The sequence below is a fragment of the Citrus clementina genome, unplaced genomic scaffold, assembly GCF_000493195.1.
Source record: "Citrus clementina cultivar Clemenules unplaced genomic scaffold, Citrus_clementina_v1.0 scaffold_3, whole genome shotgun sequence".
NCBI classification, from domain to species: domain Eukaryota; kingdom Viridiplantae; phylum Streptophyta; class Magnoliopsida; order Sapindales; family Rutaceae; genus Citrus; species Citrus x clementina.
Window position 1 is genome coordinate 42,114,140 of NW_006262339.1, and position 16,159 is coordinate 42,130,298.

General features: G+C 33.6%; 2 protein-coding genes across 6 annotated transcripts; one reads left to right on the top strand and one right to left on the bottom strand.

Annotated features, from left to right (window-relative positions):
- Positions 1 to 3,054: 3,054 nt before the first annotated feature.
- On the bottom strand, positions 3,055 to 4,746 carry LOC112099528 (wound-induced basic protein). The gene is made up of 2 exons (XM_024186901.1): positions 4,582 to 4,746; positions 3,055 to 3,343 (listed from the first exon to the last, which is right to left on the bottom strand). Exons 1-2 carry the CDS (start codon positions 4,650 to 4,652, stop codon positions 3,271 to 3,273), a joined length of 144 nt encoding a protein of 47 aa, XP_024042669.1. The 5' UTR covers positions 4,653 to 4,746; the 3' UTR covers positions 3,055 to 3,270.
- A 3,206-nt stretch (positions 4,747 to 7,952) lies between these two features.
- LOC18049185 (ethylene-responsive transcription factor-like protein At4g13040) lies at positions 7,953 to 14,454 on the top strand. Of its 5 annotated transcripts, none has more exons than XM_024189170.1 (7): positions 7,953 to 8,388; positions 9,483 to 9,645; positions 9,771 to 9,957; positions 11,227 to 11,350; positions 12,709 to 12,889; positions 13,799 to 13,920; positions 14,019 to 14,454. In XM_024189170.1, exons 3-7 carry the CDS (start codon positions 9,778 to 9,780, stop codon positions 14,156 to 14,158), a joined length of 747 nt encoding a protein of 248 aa, XP_024044938.1. In that variant the 5' UTR covers positions 7,953 to 8,388; positions 9,483 to 9,645; positions 9,771 to 9,777; the 3' UTR covers positions 14,159 to 14,454. The 5 variants fall into 5 exon arrangements, with proteins under 5 accessions (XP_024044938.1, XP_006443556.1, XP_006443557.1 ...); XM_006443493.2 differs by having other exon boundaries at positions 7,955 to 8,388; positions 9,827 to 9,957; XM_006443494.2 differs by having other exon boundaries at positions 7,955 to 8,388; positions 9,534 to 9,645; positions 9,827 to 9,957.
- Positions 14,455 to 16,159: the final 1,705 nt, after the last annotated feature.

A 16,159-nucleotide genomic window follows, 5' to 3' on the forward strand; every position in this document is an offset into this window, starting at 1 on the left:
ATTATACTGACTAATTTTTACCATTTTTTGTTTGATTGATTACATTTAACTAATGTTTGTTTACTGTCAAATCAAAGCTTTCATTTCGGTACTCGTTTTTCATTTTTTTCCCCCTTCTCATCCATAAATTTTAAAGTCAGTCAAATTCCATCTTAATTGACCTAGAATTTAATCTAAACAGTCACTTGAAATCAACATCACCCAATGATCAATCTGCGAATCTTCAATTCATAATGAAACCCTTCAAGCATCTTTGCTTCAAGTTTAAGTTAAATTCATCATACCTCTTGTCCCCATCAAATTTTTATCATTTGATCATTTTTGTATTTCAATACCTTGTGCCCAGTTAGCCAATACCCTTAAACAAGATTGTAGAGATATATTTAATCTTGAGATAACACATTGTCTAAATGTTAATCTAACGGGATGAAATCACTTTCAAACACGGATTAAAATCTAGATTATGATTCTCTCATGATTTGACTTTTGTTTGAGTAATTTTCATTAACATGATTGACGGTTAATAAATTAAAAAATAAAAATAATTAAACCCTAATCATATTCTAACTCTAAAAGATAGATGGTATAAGATCTGTGAAAAATCAGGAGAGTTTAGATTAAGAGAATATTTTAATCTGTAATTTTAATGAAATTTTGACTCCAAAAGTAACAACGACATTATGAATTATATAAGCATAGAAATCATTGTGTAAACTATGGCCTACAAGCCGGTATGAGGTTAAAGTATTGATTAAATGAAAATATAAAAATAAAAATAATTAATGAAAATGAAAAATGTATAGGTTTTGAGAAAATTTTGTCATTTTGTGATACTGTGACGTCAATTTTAATGGAAGCTTCTCTTCCCTGAAGTGTGAGGCATTGGTAGGAACTAGGAAGGTTGAGATAGGAGACAATAGGTGATTGAGGAGAGGTTCGGAGATTAGAGAATAGATTGGTCAGCGATTGGTTGCACCTTGCACATGGGAAAGCACTTATTATAGCCATTCAATTCAAGTGCTTTCCGTGCATGCCCCCCCCCCCCCCCCCCCCCCCCCCCTGGCTATGGACCTTCGGTCCCCCTACTCGTCGCTTTTAACCCTGAATCGTTCCATGTGTCTCTTCTTATCTACCATTTTACTGGTTTTTTTTTCTTTGTTTTTAATTAATATTCCATGAAATTTTTTCAGATATCTTTTCCATCTTGACCAGTAAAGTCTTCCGCGAATCAATTATAATTTGTCTGGTCTCTGTTAAAAACACCGACGTGCTGAAACAAAGATATGGCATAAGCATAACAAGAAATAAGCAAGAAACTCATCCATTTTTCTAAGTCAGCCGAGAGAGTAAAAGTCACCCGAGAGAATTAGATTCTATGGTAACTTATGCTACTCAAACTTCTGTTGATCCAAACCCTATATATATTTGATTGGGCAGAAAATTAAGGATGTGGGAAGGTCTATACAAGAATTGCTGATTAATGTTCAAAGATTGTGAGATGTTTCCATTTCACAATTATTTTATTTCTAAGAGATGGGAACCACCTATTTTTGAAAATTTGAAAAAAAAATTAAAGTTTATTATATAGTTACAACCTTTTTCTTCAGCAACTATAATTTTTAAGTCATAACATCTCAATACTAAGAAGAACCAATATTTAAGCCATGCACTATGTTAGAACTCACTTAAATAGATCTTGATAAGTATGGTAGATTTGTGGTTTAATATCGAAAAAAAGAAATTATTCCTCCGAGATACTCAATATCAAAAGAGACCTTGATAAATCATTAGATGTTCACACCATAATTCCATAGTCGAGATTGAGAAGTAGCTGCAGATTACAACAATTTTTTTCCAAGCGAAAAGGTTGCAGCTTGGGTTAATTCATTTCCTACTTGAGTAAACCTTGTCGATGATGATAGATGAAATGCGAAAATTGCAGCATTAGCCAGGGGTGTACCTAATGCTGGGGTAGTATAATTATGGCCCGCAAGCTATCAAGCACCAAAATGCCCGCCTGTTGACAATTGTAACACATGGCCCACGCCAACGAATTAGTTTAGCATCAGCTTTTGCTAAAGCTTATGCCTGGACTCTGGTCTGGTGAGCAAACGATAAAAAAGAAGCTCATCTTTACATTTAAACCAACAGACAAGAAGAAAAGATCACCTACCACTTTTTCCTTATCACCCAAAGCAACCCAGATTTGACCGCGTAAAACTAGTCCCACTCTTTTTCTTTGGTTAGTTAAAACTACCAAGACAAAATGAGCACTTGGCCAAAAAGTAAATGTATGTTATGTTTTAATAATAATATCTTCTTCATTGTATTAACATAGAGAAGAATATGAGCATCATTGTACTCTTCGAGCTCGTTCCCATTATGAGAAAGTTCATTATGGGGAATCTTAGGGCCAACTCCATGTGCAAGAGATTTAGACAAAAGTGATTTTATCATTCTTCAAATAGTTCTCTTGAAACAACTCTTAACCCAAAGGCAATCTTTCTGATCATGAATAATACATACCAGGTTTAGATAGATTTGACTTTTACAGTCTCTCTATAATAATATTCAAACGGTTTGCATATTTTTCACTTGCAGCAATCTCGCGGCCAAATCATGCACACAGAGACCGTTCAGAGTGGACATGTACATGACCTTAAGTTGAAGGCATTGGGCATCTCACACCTGCTCGTTAGAAAGGTGCCAAGAATCCATGGGCTGCTCATTCCCTTATACCAAAGGCGGGAGGGGCAGGTAACCTGCTTATAAAAAGCAAAATCATGAATTCAACATGTTGGATTTGACAGAGGACCTTCTCCACATTTCAGGAGGAAATTTTTTCTTTGTAAAATTAAATTACTCAGTAAGGCAGCTCAAGCCTCAATAATAAACCATACAAACACATCTTTATGATATTGCCATTCCAATATTGGAAAAATGACCTAAAGAATTCCTATCAAATTGCTCCAATTGTAAACGTGACATCTTTATGATGCTGGCCAGTGTTAAATTTAAATTTAAAAAAAAAAAAAAACAATGGTCTCACATAGATAACATACAACACCACTGCTTCCTTAATAATATATTAAATGCATAATAGCACTACCAAACATTTTTTGTTCCACAAGAAACATCCAAATCCAAACACAGACCACTACAAACCCATAAACCAAGGAAAATCAGAATCAGTTACATTTGGATGACTGTGACCACTGAACCGTACTACTTCTATCTCATCACTGAAGCATTACAAGCAAAACGCAACTCTCACTCTGTCATGACAGGCTTGTTCTCATTTGTTTTGGGTCTTTGTTCTTTTGGCCTTTGCTCTTCCATTTTCCTGCAATACCAAGCAAATGTTATTATGCAGTATGCCTAGAAGCATGTTAATACATGAACTTGAAAACAAATTTTAACAAATCAGAGCAGGTGGATTAATAGACCCTGCTGCAATTAACAAATTACAGATCAATCAAACAACGTTGCAGGCATACTCTCTCCATATTCAGAATTGAAAAGTCATAATAAATTGAAAAGTCATAGTAAATAAGACCAAGACGACAAATATTCTTGCAGACAAAGCAGCAGCAGGAAGAGAAAGAGGGTGGCGGGGAAGGACTGCATCAGAATCAATGAAGATGATGCAGCATATGACAAGTAAGAACTACAGTTAAGAACAACCTAAGAAATTGGCCAGTTTCACAATCTACTTAGTGCCATAAATATTTGTTAGAATCATTTCAATGATAAAATAACAACCAATAATCCAAACATACACAAAACATGTCCAAGATAAATTTGTAAGGTTGACAGACTAATCAAATCTATTCTCAATGATTATACAAGACTTATTAATGTACAGATCAAACCTATTGGAATAATCAGAATAATCTAAAATCAACACACGCAATACAATTTGTGTTAAACATGACAAGGTCTTAGTTGCATGAAACCAATTGTAAGCTATCAGATGATTATATGACAAGATTTCACCAAGGTGAAGCAAGACTTTCTGCCATTCTAAGGTTCTACTCGTTTATCATAGTTTATCCACAAATTACGATGAAAAGGTTTCTGGCAAACTTTCGTCCCGGTCCCATATATCAGTTACCTCTCCATCATTGTAGCAAGCTCGAAAGAGGAAACACCTCACACACAAGTTTTCACAATGACCTACCATGTGTATAAGTTACACCCACCAGAGTTCAAACTTCTCCCTCTCTCTTTTTTTTTTTTTTCCTCAAAATTTCCAAATGTTAATAAGTGAAATGCTGACTCTTGTGTCAATTAAATCAACCTGAAAATAGCTTCCAAAAACTTGAATTGCAAACAAATCATTCACGGTATGCTTGGAGCAAGAGTTCAAATAACTCAATCTAGTATAACTAATACGAAACCTATCACTCTCAAACAATCAGACCATCCCAATTATTCAAAAATTTCAAATGAAATCTCCAGGCCTTAATAACACAAAATAAAATCTAAATTAAAAAAAAAAAAATCCCTTGAAGACCATAGAAAAATATATCACTATAAACAATAATAGCGATTAAAATAAACAATAAATAAATAAAATACCTCTTGTCAGAAGCGCCGCCCTTCTGGCTGAGGAAGGAACGGAAGAGAGGAGAGTTCACGTCGTAGATCATTGTTGATTATGAATTATCACCGTAGGATTCCTGTATCGGAAAAAGAAACCCTAGTTCCGTTTTCGTTTTAATTTGAGTACTATCCTGCCCAAGACACCGCTTTTATACCGTCGGATTAGACACTTCACTTCTTCGTGACGGGCTGTTGATTGGGCTCCTCGCTTATCTAGGCCCATATTTTAAAAGCCCACTGAAGAAAGTGATTAACGAAATTCGGATTTCTCGGAGAACGTTTACGTCCTTGACCTTAACAGAATATTCTTAAAACGCCAATGCTCGTAATTCTCAACTTTGTTAAAATCTTAGCCGTCGGTAGACTGTGAAAATGACGTGAATACCGTTCAACGGTGTCAATCTGCTATCCAATTAGCATGCACTCAGATGGGGCCAAAACGCAACGCGTCTCAGTCTCCAACCAAGGAATTTCTGACCGTACCACAATTTCTCAGAACAAACGTCAAATGATCCTGCGGCTACTTTCGGTTCGCACGTGCACAATAAGACGCGTGTGGACGGATACATTACGTCAAAATTCCCTCAAAGCAAAGAAAAGCAAAGCGATTTCCCACTTCACAAAGTTCAGCTGTCACGGGCTCACGGCATGCAATAGTGTGTGTATATATATATACATACACATATATATATATATATATATTATAGAAAAGAAGAAGGGAAAAATTGGTAATTGGCCTTGGCTACTGATTTTGGGACTGACTGGTGATGTGTGTCGTTTTCATGACTTGTGCGCCACCATACCACATATTAAAAATGAATTAATGCCCACCTTTTCCCTTCCCGTAGAGGGTACTTTTACTATTATTGCACCCTTTTTCTGTCATTGTTTCCCTTTTTTCATTTATTATTTTGGTAGGATATGTTATTTTGAAACCGCACTAAAATAGAGTATTTTTTTCATAATCATAATAATAAAATTATAATAATTTTTTTTATTATTTATCACTTTATGTGTGTAGTTGTGAATTTGTACTCTACTTTAAAGTAACTCCAAATACATTTATATGGTTTACTAATATAAACGATAGGAAAAAATGATGGGGACTAACGAAAATCAATATTATTATGGAGTCTACACACATATAAGAGAGAAAATCTATCTTTATCTAATTATGGGAGGAGGATTAGACTCAAACCCACTCAATTTGATGAAGAGAATATTCTTACTACACTTGATTGATATTTTCTCATATGTATATATTTTATGGAAAAGTGAAAATATATATACATATTACGTTTTATTTTAAATAAATAAAAACACATTTCAATGTGATTAAAATTTACCATTCAAGCAGAATATTTGAAGAATAAACGAATAAGTTTCATTCACTTTATAAAGATTAGAATCGCAGCTTAATTTTAAAGATTGACTAAAAAAATTGTATAATTGTTGATGATAAGGAGATGGAGGGCGCGAGGGTTAATAAGGTAAATTTGAGAAAAAGGAAATGAGGTTTAGGGTTGAGGTTGGCGGGACGTTATCCAGAGAAGCATATATATGACAGGCCGCCCAGCCAATCAGAACTTCGTCGGTGCCATGGGCTCCCTCTCAAGTCCTCTCCCTAACCAACCTATTTATAACTCAACTCTCGAGCGCTTTGACTATCCTCCACAATTCTTGTTATACCCGTTCTGTCCCTCATGTAAACGCGTGATTACGTCCATGGAAACGAAATGTCATTTTACAGAACTGCCCTCTTTGTTTTTTTGCAATATTTAAGAAAAATTTAAAAGAAAGAAGAAAACAAAGCTTTGTTTAGCCAGTAAACATCTTTTACAGATGGCGTTGAAATTGTCAAAATGATTTGCTTCAAAGCTTTTCAACATAAATTACATAGTGTAATTACGGATAAGTTTATGGCCTTATTATTTTGTTCAGCTATAGCAAACATTAAAAAAAAAAAAAAAAAAGCTCAAGATCTTGATGGAACATTTGAGCATTGACTAAATCTCACTTTAATTTGATTTTCAGGAAAGTGCACATCATTGTTAAGTTTCAATACCTTTTCTTACTAAATAACTTGATATATTTAGTAAAAATAGTTAAAAAAAAAAGGTCTTTTCTTACTCAATTAAAACCTTGACTCGTGTCATTGAGTTTTGAAGACAACAATACATGTGATGCTAATTAGTTTACGAGAATTTACTTAAATAATTAATCCTATTACACTAATAAGGCGCATAGGTTAAACATGTGAGTACCTAAATATCTTCTTAAATAAAAAAGAATATTATTTTTATTTTTAATGTTTTTAAGAGTATATTAATCAAAACGAGCTCATTACATATTATTTTAAATACAAATTATGTATCTCAATTATGAAAATATTATATAATAGTTATAATAAAACTAATACAAATAAAAGATAAATTTAACATATATTGCTTATTCGAAAATAAATGAATAAATAAACTTTTCACGTTTTCACAATAATTAAAAAAAAATATTACCACACATTTTGCTTGTTTTTTTATTTTTAATTTCAAACATAGAATGAATGGAATTAAATTTACTCCCCACTCACACCAAACCACTTGTATCCATTCTTGAAAAACAAAATCACATCATTCATTCATTATTATGACAAAGTATGATTTTGGAAGATTACCTAGAATTGCATTTTATTTTATATTTTACTTACTAAATATTCAACCACAACCCATCTAAACACCAACACGAATTAAAATAATCTGCCCCTAAAATAATCATCATCAAACATTTTATTGCATCGTAAACAACATAAACAATTGCACTAAACAATGATTAGCACTAAATAAGCATATAAAATTTTTAAAGTTTAATTATAGTATTATGACATTGATTATTTGATACGAAAAAAGAGTTAGTAAATCACATAATTGAACATAAATAAACATATAAGCAATACTATTCTCAAGTAACATCTCAAAATTTAATATAACACTCATTTATTAATAATTAATTTTATTAAATTATTTATTATTCCATTCTCCCTTTCAATGGTGGGAAGTTACCTAAGTTTATAGCATTACTATGAATATTGAAATCTCTCTATCTTTTACTTTTTCTTTTTATCCGCATCGTTTTATCATGTGAACCTTGAATTTAGTGATCGATATTTTTTTTAGCTAGTCGTACTTGATTCTCTGTCCGTTTTCGCAAATTCAAAAGGGCATTAAAGTAAATAAAATGCATACCAAAAGAAACCTATCGGAAGGTGGACTTTTGGGTAATAGGAAAGGGATACAAGGGCAATAAAGGGAATTCATCAAGGAAGAGAACAACGTAGATGATAGAAGCATACGTTCCCCCTTCTCTGAATTCTCATTCAACCCCCTCTACTAAGTCTTTCTCTTAAGATGAATGGGTCTGTCTCTCACACTATCTCTAGGTCTCTATTATCTATCTCCCTGTCCCAATAGCAAATTAAAGCATGAGCACAATATATCATAACAAAACAAAGGCACAGCCACCTTCTCATAAGAATGGCAAGAACAAGATATATTGTATAAAAATTACAAAAACAAAAGGTGGTAGATGCATGACTTTTTAAGTTTTAAGCCTGAGTGAGCGAGCCAGCCAGCCAGCCACCCACACAACACAACACAAGTCACAAATCTCTCATTTAAAACATACAAAGCTTTAGCCACCTTCCCCTTTCCGTAATCCTAATCCTCTCCTGTCTCTCTCTCTCTCTCCCCCCCTCGGTTTTTACGCTCTCTAAACCACCAGGGTCAGCAGGTACAATACAAGCAAAATGACTTATGTTCTCTCTTTGTAATGGCTGGTTTTGCCGCCTCCCTTTTCTCTTTTTGAGTAATGGGCATTCATTATTCTCTACTGGGTTTATGTGCAAAGCTGGTTTTGTTTTTTGTTTTTTGTTTTTTATTTCCTTTCGGTTGTGTGGTCTCTTTTGATCTTGTGGTTTTGGGGTTTGTCTCTTTCTTTGTTTATGAAAGGTGGTGGGTTGGTGGGTAAGGTTGACTTATTCACGATGAAGAGAGACTTTATAATTCTTTTCAAGAATCGCTTTTGGGAAATTTTAGTAACCTCTACTCGGTGAATATGGGTTATTCCGGTTTACTTTATGCTGCTTGTAAACAATTTTTGTACTTATTTTCCTTTCATTTAACTTTGTCACCCTGTCTTGGTATCAATGATGACGTTTGTTTACTCATTTTGGTTTTAAGTTGTTTATACAATCTAAGCAGGAGTCCGCTATTTGATTTTAGCTCGTATTTAGCGGCACCTATAAGTAGTATTTTGCTCATGATTTTTTTTTTTTTTTTTTTTTGAAGAGTTCTTTAGTTGCTTTACTTGGTAACTGGAGCTAGCTAACAACCATAACTATTGGGTTAATTTTAGCTGGAGATATATTTGTTTTAAAAAAAGCTGGTCATTAGCTCACATTGTAGGAGTTTTGATGGTTAGTGGTCAATTGACGCAAGGGAACTTTCTTGCTTCATAAAAATTTGCTATTCCTCCTTTGTGCAGTTTAGTTTGCTTCTCCATAGGAAATTACATGCTTTCATCCTGTTATACTTGCAGTGAGCTCAAATTGCTGCTCCAAGTAACTAATGGTTCAAATTATATTTGCCTAAATATTATTTTTTGTCACTGAAGTTTTCCTTTTAATCAAATTACTTGAAAAGATGTATATCTTTTGATGCTGTTTTCCTTGTCTGATAGCATTCTGTTTTTGCTTTTCTTCATGTTCATTTTTCAATTATTGACTGCCATCCTATTTTCATTTAAGTATATTACTGTTACTGTTCAGATTGCTTTTTTTTTTTTTAATCCAATAGTAGTTTTAATTTATAATTTTTTCCCAATAGGAATTCAGATTCTTAGGCATTCTCTGTTTAATCTGTTTTTGGTGATCCTAGAAGCCAACGGTATATGGGAAGAGACACCAACTAGGTCATTGTGCATTGTTAGCAATATTTGGATCCATCATGGTGAGTTTACGAAGGCGCAAGCTCCTGGGACTCTGCTCTGGTAAGCATCAGTTGAAACAAAAGCGCCATGCTTTTAGTTGTTTATTTTTTTCAGTTCTGCCTTATTAGCAGTTTGCAAGAAGATAAATTATAATATACGAAATTTGTTTATCACTTTTCTTATAGGGGTTCTATGTCATGTGAGAATTATAGTGATCACCAAATTTGGTGTGACTTTGCAGGAAAAAGTTCTTTTGTGGCTCCTCTTCCTAGGACTTCTGAAAATGGTAATGCTCCAGAGAATTCAACCCAAAATATCAGACCTATCAGTCTGCGTCCTAGTTCATTGGATAATGTCAGCCTGCAAAGAGGGGTATGGAGGGATTTTAATTAGATATTTCTCCATTTTGTATGAATTTTGCATTTTTGAATATTTTCTTCTTCTTTAGTGGAGATGGAAGTTTTTTAAAATCATAGTATTTGTGCTTTTTCTTAGCTCATATAGCTACTTGTCACTACCTTCATTGCACAAAATTTGAAGCATCTCTAAATGTGATGGTATGGGGTTTAAGAATTGATCAGTGGTGCTGTCTAGAAAAGAAAAACAGAACACACTAGGATTATGAAGTTGCTTAAATCCAGTCTTAGATAATGAAAATCTTTTTCTTTCGTTTAGATATGTGGTTATATCATTAGCGACAGAGGAGGGCCTTCTCCCAAATTATAGGAAACCACTCTCTGCAGAGAAATGCCCAAAGCTTAATATTTCAAATTATTTGGTGATCACCAACTCACTTTATACAATTGAACATGTTTTAAATGATGTAAATGCATTGTTCTGTGAAGATGATTTACATTTCATTCTTGTTTGTGTGTTTATATGTAGTTGTGTATCATAGTAGCATAATGTGGCAATTTTATGTGGAAGTAAGTTAAGATATCTAACTATGGATAAAACTAAGCCAGGTAGAATTTTCGCACACACCACATTTGATCTTAGCAAAAAAAATGTATATTTCTTCACTAAAAGAATATAGGAGAGTTAGAGACAGTGAAGACTTTGCTCTCCTCTCCTATACATGTACATTTCCATCTTGGGTACCCCTGTCAATTTGGAGGAGGGGTGATCAAATGTCTCTCTGATTTAGTACGAGTGAAAGGATATGATGAGTTCCCTATCAATTGACACTTGGTCAATCAATTGCAGTCTGGGATATCCCTTCTGTTCAAAAACCTCCATCTTTGTAACCTGGTTTCTTACCGCCGGAATTACAGAGCTTGTATAATTTGTCAATCCCAAAGGTCTGGCAGTGCCTGTGAACTTGGCATGTAGGCCAACTGTGCTCTTGATTTCTAGTACCTTTTACTCAGAAAGTAAAATAGCGTATGTACATGAAAAATTATTTCTAGATCCTATACTCCCATCATTTTCTGTTCCATGAGTTTGATTTAATTAATATGTGATGGAAACATATTAACTTAGTGCATGTTCTACATAATGAATGCATTAACGAGTTCTGATGCATGATTTTATGTAGTTGGATTATGTAAAAGATAAGTAGTAAGTTGCAACTCTTGCAAATTTTGTGGTTCAATTCCATAATTTATGCTTATGATTGTATTATTAAATGGTATTTCCCAGATAGCTGTTGAAAAAGAAGGACCTGCATCATCCAATGTGTCTGGTGCAAGCTCTCCAGAACAGCGGAGTAAAAAACCAAAAGAGCAGCATGTTGAAAATGAGCAGCATTTTCCTTCATTTTCAGGTTTGTCAGGAATTTTTTTCCTGTGTGAATTAATTATAACCATATGCAGATTCATTGGCATCTGCCTTTACAAATACCTTTAATATTTGATATGTTCTGGAACTTGGATTTATTAGATAACATGGAAAAAGTTTTGCTGGTTCTATGTCTGTCTTGGAGGAAGCAAATTCATATTTATTTCTAAACAATATGATTTTTCCTGATTTACATTGTTCACAATTACCATCATATGCTTGATGAGCAGTCGCTGAAGTTCTCAAAAAGAAAATGGTATGTAGTTGGTGCTATCTAAATTACTTTCCTAAAAATCGCTTCTTTGTACAATTGAACTGTAATTCAGTAAAAATTGTTAATACTACGATCTGAACTTGCATTCAATAGAAAGCTGTGACTACCAGTTCTTGAGAAATCTCATTGAGATTATTCACTGATACTTTTATCATTGATTTTGAAGCAACAACTGCTAATTATCAATAAAATTGTTGATTTTTGGTTGTCATGTGTGGAAGCATTCTTTTAATCTAGAGGTATCCCCTTTGAATGAGTCAATGAGGGCTTTTTCTTTTTTCTTTTTTCTTTTTTCTTTTTTGGGTCCTTAAACATCTGTGTTTTATCATGCTGAATAACTATCAGAGTAGTTGGTAGAAGTTCTAATAAATCACCCATGGATCGAGATTTCATAGAGAGCTGATAAGAAGGGAATGATCACACTCACTCAAAAGAACTAAACGCAGCATCTTCCGATGAGTACGAAAATACTTTCAGAGACTCTGAAACTGTGATTTTTGAGTGAAATCCAACTGAAAATGGACAACTTGGCCAGTTGGCTGTTCAAATGGTTTTTTACTTCTGTCTGGTGGTAAATGGAATCAAATGAAATCAATCTGGAGTGATCTTGTGTCATTTATGGACTTAGTGAATATAAAAATTCTGAGCAGAGTAACGTGTTGGTTGAAATTGTTGGTTAGTCTAAGTGGTCCAAAAGTTGGTAAAATCATTTCGTTTTTCCGGCTTCTGATGATTAGAGATTTGTGGTTGTTCCTCTTTTCTTCTTTCTCTCTCTCTCTCTCTCTCTCTCTCTTTTGGAGGAGATGTGCATCAGCATAGTTAGTGTCTTAGTTTCCTTTCAGTTTTGTGTTCCTTAAATACTTTTAAATCCATCTTCATTTCCATGGTGTCTTTTCTGTTTTTTCCCAATTGCTTTGCTAGGGAAAAAAAAAAGTAATGGAATTAATATTTATTAGAACCTATTTCACAGAACAATGTTGTCGATACTTCTGTGAATAAATTGTTGTTGGGATTTCTATTTGTGCTGCATCATTATGACCAAAGGCTATTGTGATTTGTTCCATTCGCAGGGCTACCTATCAAACGCAGAAAGCGACATAGGAGGAAGCAAATTCAAAACCAGGAACCGTGTCTAATGAGAGGTGTCTACTTCAAAAATATGAAATGGCAGGCAGCAATAAAAGTGGACAAGAAACAAATCCACTTGGGGACTGTTGGTTCACAAGAGGAGGCTGCTCGTTTGTATGATAGGTAATGAATTAAATTTCACCAAGCACATTAAATAATAATTGTTATCATATAAAAATAGAATTCATGTGCTTGAATACCAGTTTCGCACTGCCATTACTTTCTACAGCTGTGTGATTCAGAGAAGTATAGTCCATAAAGATTATGCAGCATATGCAAAATCTTTACCAGACATCAAACGCACATTTAATCGTATATGACTTGCATTTTTTATCATGATTATTATAATTTTGTTATTAGTTTTGTAAACTGATATGCGTGTTTTTTTCTTTTAATTCTTGAATAACAGACTGGTACTACTACTCAGGAATTTAAAACAAAGTTCTTTTATTATTATTATTTTACTGACAAATCAAGTATTATTCTTGATTCTAAACTTTAAACTAATAGTGTGGGTACACTTACCTTTAGAAAGCATGACCAAAATGTTTTTTTTTTTTAAGGCTTGGATAAATCTCAGCTATCCATCTAACCTTAGGGCCCTTCCTAAATCAGCTAAATTGACATAATGTTAGAGGTCCCTCGGCTCAGATGCTTGTCGGCATTGTCCTTGTCTCTGTCGTCATAAAAACTTTAGCCACAAAGGTCATAACATAGAACTGGTATTTCCTGCAACCCCAAGTGTGGGACCCTCTATTGTGAGGTTCAATCATTATAATTAAATAATAGAACTGAAATGCATGGATGAAGTTGCCTCCAACTTAGTGGCTTGTCTAGAGAAGGCACAAGCACGCTGTTATTGAGAAATACTAGCAGACTAGCAGAGTTACATAGTAGGGAAATTTTTAGTTTGTGAAGCAAAACTAAGTAAGAATCTTTTATCAGAAAATATGCTAATGGAAGTCGCACCAAGAATTTGGTGAGATGTATAAATAGATGTATGAATTTGCCAGTTGGTCTGTGTCTATGCAGGGCGGCTTTCATGTGTGGGAGGGAGCCCAACTTTGAGCTCTCAGAAGAGGAGAAGCAAGAACTTAGGCAATTCAAGTGGGATGAATTCTTGGCTTTCACTCGCCGTTCAATCACTCATAAAAGTAACTTCTGAAAATTCATGGCTTAATCACAGTGCTTCTATTAGTTTTCATCCGTTAGATGTTCTAAAATGAATTCCACTTTTTGACAATAATTTCAGAGTACAAAAGACGAGTTGGTGTAGGATCAAATAAGCGGTCTGAGTCTCCATTGGAAGAGGATGGTGACTGGGATAGCAAGCAAGGAGTTAACGGCTTCTCTGCTTCAGAAGAAGCAGGGCAAGACTCATCAGCCTCTTAGAAGCTATGTTTTAAAAGAATCGAGGCTGAATAATTGTAAGTTTCTAACGGCTCAGTTCTAGCTGACTAGCCTCCATTTTTTTTGTATAAAGGCTCCTATTAGGGCTAATCATCGGAGATCTCTGTGTTGTCCGTTAATTAGACATTTACAGGTTTGATGCGATAGAATTAAAATATTAGATATTAGATATTAATATTTCTGAATCATCTTCATTCTTAGAACACCAAAAACGAGTGAAGCTACATATTCAGCCCAAATTTTCCGGTTTATGGAAGATCGCCCTCATTTCCAACTCATTATTTTCTCTTCTGAGTTCTGCCCGCCCATGTCTTCTAAAGCGCTCGAGAAACTCATTATTTCTGTGCTTTTCTGCAATGTAAACTTAAGCATCAGTGGCTTGGTTAAAACAACGCCGCTCAAGAAGTAGTACATTTTATTTAAGGCTAAATTTGCCAGAAAATAAAATAAACCCCTCTCAAAGTACAATTCGATTTAACAAATAAAGAAATATTTTAAGGTCTCAGTACTTTTTTCAAAATTTAGGATATTTTTACCTTCTGAGTTTTATGAAGAGGGGTTTGTTTTTAATATTGATACACAGTATTATTACCGATATTATATCAAAGATTATAATTAGTATTTCTAATCAGATTATACAACTGGGACTCTCGTGTCGCATACATTAATATTCGGAAGCACCGTCTAGATTTTTAAATTATTTTTAAATTTTATTAAATATTCGAGGGTTGTTTACTCGACTCACGCAATAATATTTAGAACAATAAATCTTTTGCTGAAAACCATCATCTGTAATCCAATAACATTCACGTTGTATCATCAAAAATTACTATCACATATAATCCAAGAACATTTATGTTATATCATCAAAAATTAATAAACAAAAATGCGGAAACGTACTTGAATCCATAACGTTGAATTACTCTCTAGAACCATGTGCTTAGTCTTCTAGATCAACTATATTCTCATAGAAAATCCTTTAAATCATTTTTAAACCCTCAAATATTATTGAAGATAACAATTGGTATTTATAATCAAATTGTACAACTGGGATCCCTCGTGTCGTGTACATTGATTTTCTAAAGCACTGCTTAAATTTTTAAACCATTTTTATACAACTGGGAGATTATACAACTGAGACCCCTCGTATCGTGTACATTGATTTTCTGAAGCATTGCCAAGATTTTTAAAGCATTTTTATATAATTAGGACTACTCGTGTTATAAACATTGATCTTCTAAAGTACTATCTAGATTTTTAAATCATTTTAAAACCCCATCTAATATTAAGGGGTGTTCTACTCCAGGTGTCATGAGGAGAAAATTGTCTCTACTTTAAAACACTCTCTAATATTTGAGGGTTACTCACATTTTGTGAGAAAAAATATTATTTCCACTCAATTATATTATTCAAATGCTGTCTACTCTACTCACATTTTGTGAGGGAAAAGATTATCTCCACTCAATAATATTCGAGTAATATTAAAAGATTGTCTACTTTACTCGTATTTCGTGAGAGAGAAGATTGTCTCTATATTTTTTAGAGTTATTTACTTCACTCATGACATAATATTTAAGAGTTATTTACTTTACTCACATTTTCCGAGGGAGAAAACTTTCTCTACTTAGGCCAAAGGCCCATTAGTTATAAGCACGTGATTTCAATATAAAGAGAAGATATGATAAAAGATAAATAAATAAAAAAAAAACTTTTGCTTAGATTATAACTCATATTACATAAGAGATATATTGCTTCTATTCAATTATTTCATAATTAAGGAAGAAAATTAAACTCCTCATAATTATTTTTATGGAGTTCGAACAATTGTTCTCCCACTAAGTTAAATGCCTATTGATTAAAAAAAAAATCCTTAGACTTCGCAACAACCCTTTTTAATTGAAAAATATTGCTATAAGCAAATGCTGACGTAAGATTGGCCTCGTTTACCAATAATAAATTTTAAGCGGATGGTGGTGCTTGATC

Bases quoted from the DNA above. Each gene is read 5' to 3' on its own strand.
- LOC112099528 (XM_024186901.1), bottom strand. From the start codon at position 4,652: ATGATCTACGACGTGAACTCTCCTCTCTTCCGTTCCTTCCTCAGCCAG. The intron at 3,344-4,581 runs GTATTTTATTTA...TTGGTATTGCAG, and splicing joins GGCGGCGCTTCTGACAAGAG to GAAAATGGAAGAGCAAAGGC.
- LOC18049185 (XM_024189169.1), top strand. The intron at 9,646-9,826 runs GTAAGCATCAGT...GTGACTTTGCAG, and splicing joins GCTCCTGGGACTCTGCTCTG to GAAAAAGTTCTTTTGTGGCT. The intron at 12,890-13,798 runs GTAATGAATTAA...GTGTCTATGCAG, and splicing joins GCTGCTCGTTTGTATGATAG to GGCGGCTTTCATGTGTGGGA.